Consider the following 12,987-nt stretch of genomic DNA (forward strand, 5'->3'; position numbering starts at 1 on the left):
GTAATTAACAGGAAATTGAGGGAGATACGAGTATGGGAATTGAAAAGAAGGGGCATACACGGAGTCTGATGGGGTTGTGTGAAGGGAAGAAGGTCAGAAATAACACTTATTGTTGAATATAGAACATATATATATATATATATATATATTATATATATATATATATACACATATACTACCGGTCAAATGTTTTAGAACACCTCAATTTTTCCAGTTTTTATTGAAATTTATGTAGTTTAATGCCTCAATGTACTCTGAAATTAAGCATAGAACAAATAAACAATTGGAGATAAAAAATAAATCATAGAATCATTTTGTTTAACAAAATTTAATTTAAATTTTTGACTCAGAAAAGTAGCCACCTTTTGCAGATATAACCGCCGAACACACTCGTGACATTCTTTCTGGAATGGAAATCAAATATTGTTCGGGAAGTTCTTCCCAACATTGTTGCAGAAGTTCCCACAAATGTGTTGCACTTAAAGGTTGCTTTGCTTTCACCCTTCTGTCCAGTTCATCCCAAACCAGCTCGATGGGGTTTAAGTCTGGAGACAGTGCTGGCCATTCCATGATTTGAAGCCTACCGTCTTGTTCTTTTCTTCGAAGGTAGTTTTGACATATTGTAGGTCTTTCCTTTAGAGAAATTGCAAAGAAAGCCAAGATGTCAGTGAGTACAGTTTCCTAAACCATCAAAAGGCACTTGGAAACTGGAGGAAACTCTGACAGGAAGAGGCCTGGCAGACCCAACGCCACAACAGAATCAGAAGACATGTTTCGGAGAGTCAACAGCTTACATGATAGACGGCTCACAGGGCAACAACTTCAAGCAGAGCTTAACACTGGTCGAAGTAAGCAAGTCTCAGTTTCAACTGTGAAGAGAAGACTTCGAGCTGCAGGTTTGACAGTTCGAGTGGCATTAACAAAGCCATTGCTAAGATCGCAAAATAAGAAAAAGAGGCTTGCCATGAAGCACTGCCAGTGGACTACTGAAGACTGGAAGAAAATTGTGGTGTCTTGTGTGCTGTCAGCCTATCTTTACAGTCTGGAGACGGTGGCACAGACAGAGATAATAGCAGCTGCTACAAGTTTTTGAGAACAACTGGTTCAGCAGGATTGCGGAAGTGAAGAGGGTGGATATAAGGAGGATGGATGAACTGAGGGAGGTGATTGGTGTGCAGGTAAGCTTGACAGGGAGATTGGTAAAAAGCCAGCTGAAGTGGGCTGGTCATCTGGTGCAGATGGGGGAAGAGAGAATGGCAACGAGAGTGGATAGGTTGATGAAGCAAGTTCAGATCAAAAGAGGTAGGCCGCAGCTGAAATGGGAAGATTATGTTTGGATGGTTATCAATGAGATGGGGGTAGTTGGAGAGTGGAGAGAGTTGCCTGAAGACAGAAGGAAGTGGAGGAATGTTGTGGTCAAGGCACGGCAGAAGAATGGTACCATTAGACCTCACCCCTTATAAAGGGAGATAAGCAGTATAAAAAGAAGAATGTAACACCCAGTGCATGTAGATAACCAAAACCAAAATATATGGATTTGGAAAAAATAACTTAATAGGAATTTTGGCAAACTTTTTAATTTTGTGTTGCGTTTTTCTTCTCTGTGATGTGATGTCATTTATATAATTGGCTGTTTCTATAATAAAATAGACATCATTTAACTATTATAAATGATGTAAATGGAAATTCAGATTCTCCATTCAGAGCGGCAAGGTGCATATGCATGTATGTATGCAGGAAGTCACCTCCAGAACAGGTAGTGATGTCATCTTCGCACTTCTTTTGCTGCTTGTTTGATGTCATAATAAAACTTTTCACAGCACTTACAACAGCAGGCCCATGACTTTAGCTGTGAACAAATGACCAGTCACTCTGGCAATGCAATCTCTTTCTAACTCCACCCATAGCTCTACCAATAGATATATGCTACATCATACACTACCTGTGAATATATGTATATATATACTGTATAAATCTATATATATATATATATAGACATATTTTCTTTTAAGAAACAGGAAGTAAATTCCTGCGAATGCTGACTCAACCCGGGACACATATATATGTATATATATATATATATGTATATATGTATGTATATATATATATATATATATATATACATACATACACACACACACCTTACCTAGCACATTATGCGTACATCACCCAGCACATCCATTTGGCTTTACCACTGAATCGAGCTGTTAATCAAATATATATAACTGCCATTGTAGCTGATTGCCCACATACTCCACTGTGCCCCCCAAGTAGCCACATAAAATGTTTTAAAATCCATTTATTTGAATGCTTCATCAATGTTTTTACAGTTTTTATTATATAACAATAAATTTCAATTTGGTGTCGATGTTTTAAACCACTTGTTTCAATTTGCTAACTGTAGCTCCCTATCTTAGTATACATCTGACTAGCTGTGTCAGTCTATTGATAAGTTTTGTACTGTGCCAGGTTGTTCAGCCTGCCATGATTATTAGGCCTACACGAAACGGAGAGACTATTTTGTTTGGGTGTTTGTGTGTCCATCTGCAGAAGCTCTGATGGACGGTCTGCTTAAGTATAGTGCTGTCAAGCGGCCTGAAGCACATTTCAACAAAATTCTCGAATGTAATCATACATTTATTTTGCATCTTGAATGTGGATTTTATCCAAGTTATCTGTCCGTTCCCGTGTGTATGTTTGTCCATATTGTTCGTGGTATGAGTAGATGTTTTTGTATGCTGCGAGGCCAATGGGCTCAAGTTATGTGCCCGGCCGGTCTTCGGCACAGTTCCAGCTGACTAGTCAAGCTACTGATCTCGCTTCAAGTCTTACGGACTTGACTTGTGTACCTGGCTGCCCATATGCAAAGTTTGACAAAGTTGTTTAATCTAAGCAAGTTGTTTAATCTAGTCAAATATTGAAGTGGCTTCAACACTTAAAATGTTTTTATATCTGGTTTAACCAAAAGTTTATTTTATACTTTGAATGTGGATTCTGTCCAAGTTATCTGTTCATTCTTGATTGCTTGGATATTTGCACCATCCATGGTTTGAGGTATGTTTGAAGGTCTATTGACTCGAGTAGCGCTTCTGACTGGTCCTCAGCACAATTTGATCTGGCCAGCCGTGCCAGTGGTCTCGTCGCAAGGCTTACAGACAGACTCGACTTGCATGCCCAGCTGTCCTCAGAGATAATTTGACCAAGGGCATTGATGTAATCACAGATTTTTAATGTCTTTTAAAAAAAATTTTATGTTGAAAGCTCCAGTCACAGACTATATAGTCCTCATCAAGGCCAGGTCTTCAATAAAAGAGAATAAAGGTGGATGATGAAAAGTGTATGGTGTTTGTTTGTGAGAAAGAGAGATTAAAGCTAGCTGTGGTTTGAGTGAGACAGAAAGTAAGAGCAGCAATCCTGACACGGAGAGTGTAAGATGGTTCCATGCACCACTTTAATGCTCCCAAGTCAGAACGGTAGTACTAACCGGAGTGGTTGCTGTCTACAACCTACTACCTAAAAAACCTCAACATTGAGGTTTTTTAGTAAGTTTTTATGGGAAGGAAGTTTTTCCAGGTTTGTGTGTGTATAAAAGCCCCCGCTCCGCTAACCCGCCCCGCTAACCCCCGCTCTAGCAGGGGAAATGGCCTTAAAATGCATGTTGTGTTGTGTTGTTGTGTGTGTGTGTGTGTGTGTGTATAAAAGGGCCTGGTCCCCCATCCCTGCATTCCTCACTTCAAACTCTTCTCTCCTGATTGGTCACTTCCACCAGCTTGCAATATCTGGCCCAGTGTGTTCGTTTATAGTTTGCGTGGCCATGTGTGAAAAACAGTGAGAGGTGGACTCCATATAGTGAGTGGATACCAAAGATAATGTTACCATGTGGCAGGCGGTGCTTATCGCTCCCAGTAAGGTGCAGCAGTAGCTGTATGGGACACCTTACTGGCGGTTCTCCACTGATGGTATGAAGTCGCATAATGACTGATATATAACTGAAAGGTTTTCAGTCACAAGTGTATGGAAGGCTCACTGCGTTGCCCTGATGAAGCCCCAACAAGGGCGAAACCAGGTCGGTAACTGAGTTTTGCATACACTTGTGACAGTATCTGAATTCAACATACATCATGACGTACTGCTAGATGGCTCCTCCGGAGCTTGGCAGGCAATGCGGACATCCTTGGCGATTACGTCATGACGTTCACTCATTAGGTTGGAGAACCAAATTTCAGCTACTTGTGTGTGTGTGTGTGTGTGTGTATGTGTATATATATATATATATATATATATATATATATATATATATATATATATATATACGTATATATATATATACTAGCCGAAAGCAACCGGCGTTGCCCGGGTTCTTTTTGAATGAATTTAATACTCTAATTCAACTTTTACTCGCGGCCGTAGAAGATCGACTACTATAATTCAGCTCAGCTTTTAATTGCGAAATGGGCCTAGCCCGGCCGAAGCGGCCTCGACCGGCCTCGCCACCTAGCCTATAACCTTCCCGGGGCCCGTCCCGATATTTTTGGTTCTTTTCGAATGAATTTACTACTATAAATCAGCTTTTACTCGCGGCCGTAGAAGATTGACTACGATAATTCAGCTCAGCTTTTAATTGTGAAATGGGCCCAGCCCGGCCGAGGTGGGTCTCGACTGGCCTCGCCACCTAGCCTATAACCTTCGCGGGGCCCGTCCCGAAATTTTTGGTTCTTTTTGAATGAATTTACTACTATAATTCAGCTTTTACTCGCGGACGTAGACGATTGACTACTACAATTCAGCTCAGCTTTTAATTGCAAAATGGGCCTCGCCTCGCCGAGGTGGGCCTCGATCGGCCTCCCTACCTCGCCTGTAACCTTCCCGGGGCCCGTCCTGACATTTTTTGTTTTAGAGGTTTCCTCCCATCTTTCACCGTTCAGGAGATTAGCGTGTGCAGACAAACAAGCAAACAAACAAAAACTTTCTTTTATATTGTTACGGATCTCGGCCGTCGGCTCTCCCCTTATCAAGGGGGGGGGGGGGGTGGGGGGGGGGTTAATCCCCTTGTCTTGTTATCTGGCCGACCCGAGTCCTTAGAAGTTATGACGTCACTTCCGGACGACGTTAACTAGGGTTGCAAGCCGTCTTCTTATTACCTACTTATTAACGCCGCCCAGTAAGCAAGGAAATAACTCCCACCTGAGCCGCAGCGTTAGTGGATACGCCAAGCGAAGCGAGCCGCGACTCGGGCCGTTAACAATGACTAAACCCGATTATAGCGGTTCCTAATCGTGTCACACTGCCACAGGTACTCAATTGACAAAAGACGAAAGTGAAGGGATTAAGACGAAACCAGAAAGAACAGGTGAATTTATTACAAACAAAAGAGAGGAAAGGAAAGAATGTACAAGAAAGGAAGAAGAAGAAGCAGGACACAGGGCAGTCTTAAAAACAGTCTTAAATTAGGACCCCAGACAAACATACACACTCACACGGGGATTGTAGCTGGTAGGGTGGAAGGTCCAGGTAGATTGTCCAGGCGATGGGGTCCAGGCTCCGGTCCTCTCCAGTCCAACGCGTGAAACCCGGCAGAGGCAGCTCCACGTATCGTTCGACACGAGCGGACCTTGCATATAGCGGTGGGGGGGGGGGGGGAGGCTGGTGTCCTGTATGTGTGCGCTCCTGGACAAGTTCGTTAATAAGCGCGTCTCCAACCAAACTCGTGCGCATCTCCCAATCAGACTCGTATAAGCGCGTCTCCAACCCGAGTCCTTTTGCAATGCACTCTCCCGACAAAGTCCAACCAGCGCTCTCTCATCAAAAGAAGTTCGCATGTGCAGTCCGCAGTCCTCAAGTCCGTCAAAGGGCTTTGCGTTCGCGCTTATATAATGCGCCACGCGATCACTACGCAGGCCTCAAGGCCACGCCTGTCGGTGATGCCCTGGTTGGCTGGTGAGGGCTTACTGGCCACGCCTTTGACGGCTGGTTGACAGGCCACACCTTCTGCTTGGCATTCCGCCCCCTTTTTCCTCGGGCCTGACCGCATGGTTTATGGCGGCTTGAGCGTGCGCTAAGGCGGCTGCTGCTGGCAGAGGCGCGTAATGGCGTCGCTGGGAGAGAGAGGTTGGCAAAATGGCCGGAATTGGATTAGGGACCTACTCTTATTTAATTGATGCAACGCAGATTCAACTATTGGAAACACGGCCTTATCTAAAACACATAATAATGAAATAACTGAGTTCCTATGGTGGCCTACGTGTTGCTTGTGGACTAACTAGGGGTGCAACCTTTAACCTTTAATGTCATATTTACAAGTGATTATTTATTTACAAAAGTGTGGGTTCTAAAACCGCAACAATATATATAGACTAGCCGAAAGCACCCGGCGTTGCCCGGGTTCTTTTTGAATGAATTTACTACTATAATTCAGCTTTTACTCGCGGCCGTAGAAGATTGACTATTATAATTCAGCTCAGTTTTTAATTGCGAAATGTGTCCAGCCCGGCCGAGGCGGCCTCGACTGGCCTCGCCACCTAGCCTAAAACCTTCCCGGGGCCCGTCCTGACATTTTTGGTTTCAGAGGTTTCCTCCTATCTTTCATTGTTCAGGCGATTAGCGCGTGCAGACAAACAAACAAACAAACAAAAACTTTCTTTTATATATATATAGATTATATATATATATATCATGATATCCCAAAAAGTTATGGACGGATTTGGACAAACTTGTTGGACAGGTTGTGTTTGTGACAAGGAAGAATTGATTCGATTTTGGTGAATATCCGGATCCAGATACTATTAAAAAAAATTAATTTCCCAAGCGATTCTTCACCATTGAAAAATGTGGCCAATAACGATATAGCACAATATTTCAAGTGGATGGACTATGACAAAACTTATTGGATGAGTTGGATAGTTGAGAAGAACAAGATGATTAGATTTTGGTTGAGTCCAGGTGCAGAACCAGCCTAACAGTGGGATACAAAATGTCAAATGTTCAGCCTGGGGGAGTCTGCCGAGTGCCGTTCTAGTTTGCCACGTGCATTTCCCTGTTTAAATATTTGCAGTTCATAATGCATTCAGCAACGATGACGTTAAAAGGTCAGCGTGACGACTATACAACCAGATTATAAAAGGTTACATAAACAAGTATGTGCAAAATAATTGACATAGTGTTGTTCAGTGACATTCATGTCTTACTAGTGCTGCATTCTCGTTACAGTGCCCGATCCTTTTTAGCCCATCCCAATCCCTCTTGGCTCATGAAACTAATTCAACACCCATTGAATTCAAAACCAAGGTATGTGAAGATTGCAAGCAAACGTCATGGTAAGGGTTGGGTCTGCAGTACTGGTGTCATAAAGGAGGTTTCGTTGCTTTCCTTTATGTTCAGTGAAACTGTAGTTGTGGTTTGGTGTAGAGAATTATGATGCGGCTATGAATGTGTGATACACTATGACTCGTGAATCATATCAGGAATGCTTTTAATCTGTTCTTTATTTAACCTGGTGAAAAATGTACAAGATGTTTTGGAAACCAACTGAACCTGTCACTCCTCAATCGCTCCATCCACTTCATTGTGATGCGTGAAACTACCATGCTCAAAGTGCTACAGTCGAAAGACTGAAATCTCTGATCCATGGTCCCATATCCTTTGTTGATTCGTTCATATCGACTATTATTACGTCTCGTCTGCCACCAAAGATGGACGGAGGTTACGTGTTCAAACCTGTCTGTCTGTTTGCTTGTTTTGTCTGCGAGCACGATATCTCAAGAATTTATGGACGGATTCGGAAGAAACTTGGTGGGCAGGTTAGCTGCTTGACAAGGACAAATTGATTCGATATCGGTGAAGATCTGAATCCAGATATGAGAAATTTTAAAGTGATTCTTCACAATTGAGGCACAAGGCCAAAAACTATATGTGGCATGATATTTCAAAACATTGTAGACAGATTATGACAAAACTTGGTGGATGAGTGGGTAGTTGACAAAAGCAAACCAATTAGATTTTGGTTCAGGTCAAGATCCAAATATGACCCATCAGTGGGATACAAAACCATTAGCTTGGTTCCTAAAGCACATTTGATACAGGTGTTTCAAATAGTTAGGGCCGACTCAACGTACCGAGACATCACTGCCAAGAGAAGCTTGGATATCAGACCAGGTAAAATATTTTACAGCCATTATAAGGGTCTTCTTGAATTATACCATAACTATGTACAACTACAGCTTGCAAGTGTACCAAATATGAAGCATTAATGAAGGTTGCTTTTGGCAAATAATGGATTCCGTGTACGGTGGCTTTGGTTTGGACGATAACGTTTCGGAAATTGCAACAAATGGTAGGTTGCTTTATAATCCGTTGAGGATTATTATTATTTTTTTTTTGTATACTGAATCGAGGCTCGTGAAAGAGCTAACATTTATTTCACAAACAAATCAACCAGACAAACAAAATATACAAAAAGAGGGAGCGGAAGACAAGATGGGGAGAGAAGGGGAAGCACACAACCACAACATTTGAGAGCGGGGAGAAGTGTGGGAGGGAGAGGGCTTGGGGGCAGGAGGCGAGGGAAGGGGGTGGGGGGGGGGGGGGGTGGGAGAAGTATAAAACACAAGGGGACCGAAATTAGCGGGGGTAGAAAAGATCAAGGTTTTGGATAGGGGAGGATAAGAGATGGTGGTGAACAGCTGTTTTAAAGACCTGGAGGGTGGAGTGGGATTGAAGAGAGTGAGGGAGTTTGTTCCAGTGGCGGGAGAAAAGAGGAATGAAGGAGTGAAGGTGAGCAGAGAGTCTTGATTTTGGCAGTTTAACCATAAGAGGGTTGCAGGCAGATCTTGTGCGACCTGTAGGAATATTTGGGGGACAGAGCCCAGAGAGGGCTGGGGGGGGCAAGGCCAGAGAGGAGTCGGTAGAACTGGATTTCTGGATTTTCTGGATTTTCTGGAACTGGATTTCTGGAACTGGATTTTCATTTGGATTATTTTCCAAATGCGATTGTAGAACTGGATTTGACCGAGATTATTGCTCTCAAGCCTGAGCAATAGCAGCAAGAACCTCTACTTGAGTGGGTGTAATCGCATTTTGGAAAAATTCCAATTAAACAGGAATTCACTTGAGGGATGTGCTGACTCGTGCTGTTATGTTTCTCTTCTAATAATTCATGGCTGTGTTGTGGTTTAATAACATAATACGGGTCTGCTTACAAGGAACTTCAATGCAGGAGGAGGCCATTAGGGCCATTTAGGGATTTCCCTGCACCCCTCCTCCTGGAATTCTCCCAACTTGCCCCATATCCCCCAAACAGTGAACTTTGCTTGTTTGAAATTTAGTTGTTTAATACTGTAATGAAAGTGACCCAAGGGATAGTAAATCATTAAATGTTCATAGTATCGTTAGTTATATCCTTAAATGTTTAGATAGGTGGTTTTAGGATTTGTGTTAATAGGAAGTTTTTCAAGGTTTGGGTGTGTATAAAAGGGCCTGGTCCCCCATCCCCGCATCCATCACTTCAAACTCTTCTCTCCTGATTGGTCGCTTCCATCAGCTTGCAATGTCTGGCCCAATGTGTTCGTTTTTAGTTTGCGTGGCCATGTGTGCTTCCTCCTGTCAACCATACCTAAGCTCGTACTCATTGTTTACACTGGTCGACATGACAACCAATGAGTTTAAAGGGTCCGACACATGGGAGGGGAGGGCGCATGTGGTGACCACTTGAACTTTGAATATCAGTCGCCAATGCCATTCAAGCTGGGCCTGCCCTGGGTGGGAGAGGACATCACACAATCCCCCCATTTGAATCGAAGCACGGGTCACATAAAGATAGCTGGATGAGAGAGAAACAAAATAATGTCTGAGAGTTTGTTGGGGGCGGAGGGGAGGTGCTGAAAGCTGTGAGTATCCATGCTGAGACTTTGGACTCTGGGCCGAAAACATCCCTGTATCTGTAGTGTGTGCTGCTGAGACTATCGGAGCTGGGATATGCCGCAAGGGACATCCTCGTGTTCAGCCCGAGATACAGCTGCCATAGCTGTGCTGTCATGGAGGAGTCAACATCCCAACGGCACAGGCATTCCAGGCATTCACACGGTCAATTGAGCGACTGACAACTTTACCTGTCTTTCTTTTTCCTCTCTTTCTCTCCTTTTCCTCCATGGTTTTCATTCTTCATAAGACATAGTTTTGTAAGTAGGTGAAAAACAGTGAGAGGCTCCAGAAATTTGTTGATGAATTTGGGGTGTCTTTCTTTCTTTCATTGAGCTCAACCATCTCCTTCCTCCTTCCGCTTTCTGTCCTTTATTCAGGAAATGTTTTTCATTTGGTTCTTTTTTCAAAAGTTGTACCATCTGGTTCACTTGAAGTAAATAACGATCATCTACAACCGTGCATAGAAGTCAAACACAAATAAACAAACAGACACTTCTCAAATTGTTATTGTATTGATTATTGTGTCATTCCTGGAATCCAACGATTCCGTTTCTGTTTACATTTGCCTCATGTGTCTAATCACTAATTAATATCCCTGAAGAGATGGTGTACGTCTGTTCATTCCCTGCCATCTCACTGAACCTATGTTTGGGATTAATTCGACTCAGTTGACTAATAATGGCATTTATATTGAATTCCTTGGTGATCAGAAATCTAAGTGTTTGTTAGGCCAAATGATAAAGGACACAGACAATTGATTCTTGCCAATCTACAGCAATTAATTATAGATTATACTCAACCTCCATATAGAGTTTTTAGAGATTCCTTTCCTATAAAACACCAACAGTTGACGGGAATGAGGCACTGGCAGCAATGGGGCTGCCATTGAATGGAATGCCATATCTTACTATAATTCACCAAATGTCCGTCTGTCCGTTCGTAGGTACCACAAAAACGGTTCAACTGATTGCAACGATATTTTGGGTGGGTATTCCTGGGACCCCTGGGAGTAAAATAGGCTACATTGTTTTTCCAATTTTTCCAATTTTTCCAATTTTCCAGTTTTTCCAAACACGATGGAATAATATTTACCGATATGAACAGTGATGTGGCTTTTATTGAAATTATACAATTACTGTTTAGATTTTGATGATTTGCGTGTGATATGATTTAACGGATGTTTATAGGAATCGTTTAAAATTAAAAAAGCCTTCAATTTCTGATATTTTGCCTTTTCATTTGGGCCTCCCAATTGAAGCCCCGCCCGGAGGGCGGGTACTATTGCTAGTATATATAATGAAGCAAGTGTATGCATGTATCATCGACTCCTCTAAGAGTATTTGACCTAGGAAGCTGAAACTGTCAGGGATTGATGAGGATACCGTGAGGTTGTGCATGTGAAAGTTTCATTTGATTCCATCAAATTTTGGAAGAAATCTTTTTCGCCCATCTTGCCATTTTCTTCCCTTGGGGGGAGGGTGGGTGCAATTGCAGTTATCCGAGCTATATAACCACAATATATTATATATGAGCATACGCAGTACGCATGTTTTCACTTCATTTACGTAACCTGGGTTAATTATACTTTCGGGAGAAATCAAGGCAGCGGTCTGTTGCCTATACGCCACCCAAATACATGAGCTGTCAGAAGAACATGTTGCACACTTGGAACAAGACCGCCCATAGGGTGGGTACGCTGCTATAGTATTAATAATCAAAGGTAATAACATCACACCCCCCCCCCCCCTGGTGACCCCCTTAAGGAGTGAGTGCTTCCAGTACAACTAAGGAACAAAGATTTCACTTGAACATTTTTTTTATCATCCCAAGTGTCTTGACCTGGAATGGATCTTTGTGCTGTTTCCTGGAATGAGGGAAGTAGGAATTAATCTCTTGATACTTCCAGTCACGACAGCTATAGTTGAGCATTCTTTTTGTTCACTAAATACATTTTTTTGTCTGAAATAAGCCGCCTTCTGCCTGATCATGTAAATGAACGAAGGAGTATATAATTTAAAGGACGAGAAGTACCGGACAGATATGAAGGCATGAAATTCCAGCTGTCCCCGTCGTCCAGTTGTAGACCGATTTCAAGACAAATAAAATGTGGAAATATGTTAATAAATGGATTTGATATAACAATCGCTTGACCAAGCGGAGAGGTAAGACAGTTCTGTTATAATGTGTGTATATATTGTTTTTTTCCCTAAATCATGTTCAATCAATTGAATTGGTCACAGGTAGTAGAGATACAGTCACGTGAAAAAGTAAGTACACCCCATGTAAAGTTTTGACTTTTTCAACATATTTCAACATACAGCTATTTGATCTTCATTTCAACAATATTGATAGATAAAGGTGATATAATATAACAAATATCATGAAACATTTACATTTTGTAGTCCATTGTGTAATTTAAATAAACATAAATGTAAATTTCGCATGTGGAAAAAGGAAGTACACCCCTACATTTATCACTACTTCAAATACCTAAAATTAGAATCAGGTGCACCAGCTCAGGTGCAAATGATTAGAACATCGTCAGAGAGGATCTTGGAGGAACCTGTCTTATTTAAACCTCAGACATTTCGTTTGGTTTGCTCTTTGTTGATGAAGTGTGCGGCGTCACCATGCCTAGATCAAAAGAGCTCTCTGAGGCCTTCAGAAAGAAGGTTATAGATGCCTACGAGTCTGGGAAGGGATTTAAAAAGATCTCCAAACAATTTGAAATCAATCATTCGACTGTCCGGAAGATCATCTACAAGTGGAGAAGATTCCAAAGAACTGCCAACTTGTTCAGGCCAGGTCACCCCAGCAAGTTCAGCCCGAGAGCAGACCGCAAGATGCTGAAAGAAGTCTCTAAGAACCCCAGAATGTCATCACGGGACCTACAGGTAGCTATTGCCACTGTTGATGTCAAAGTGCACTCGTCTACCATTAGAAAGAGGCTGCACAAATTTGATCTACCTGGGAGGTGTGCCAGAAGGAAACCTTTGCTGTCCAGAAAGAACATCAGGGCAAGACTAAAGTTTGCCAATGAACACCTCGGCAAAGACAAGCATTTCTGGAACA

The 12,987-nt window shown here is 42.3% G+C and overlaps 1 protein-coding gene across 10 annotated transcripts in view; it reads left to right on the forward strand.

The window, feature by feature from the left end:
- The window catches only part of MCTP1 (multiple C2 and transmembrane domain containing 1), a 264,386-nt gene that overhangs the window by 12,032 nt on the left and 239,367 nt on the right, over positions 1 to 12,987 (forward strand). For 8 of the 10 annotated variants that reach the window (XR_013624092.1, XM_068122490.2, XM_068122489.2 and 5 more), the window contains exon 3: positions 7,207 to 7,284. The exons of the other annotated variants lie outside the window; for them this stretch is intronic. Coding sequence is in view for 7 of the 8 variants with exons in the window: in XM_068122490.2 (XP_067978591.2) it covers positions 7,207 to 7,284 (78 nt within the window). In the remaining variant the exon portion in view is untranslated. The remainder of the gene's footprint in view (positions 1 to 7,206; positions 7,285 to 12,987) is intronic. 10 annotated transcript variants of the gene reach the window in all.

The sequence above is a fragment of the Myxine glutinosa genome, chromosome 7 (assembly GCF_964187855.1).
Source record: "Myxine glutinosa chromosome 7, kmMyxGlut1.1, whole genome shotgun sequence".
Lineage (NCBI taxonomy): Eukaryota > Metazoa > Chordata > Myxini > Myxiniformes > Myxinidae > Myxine > Myxine glutinosa.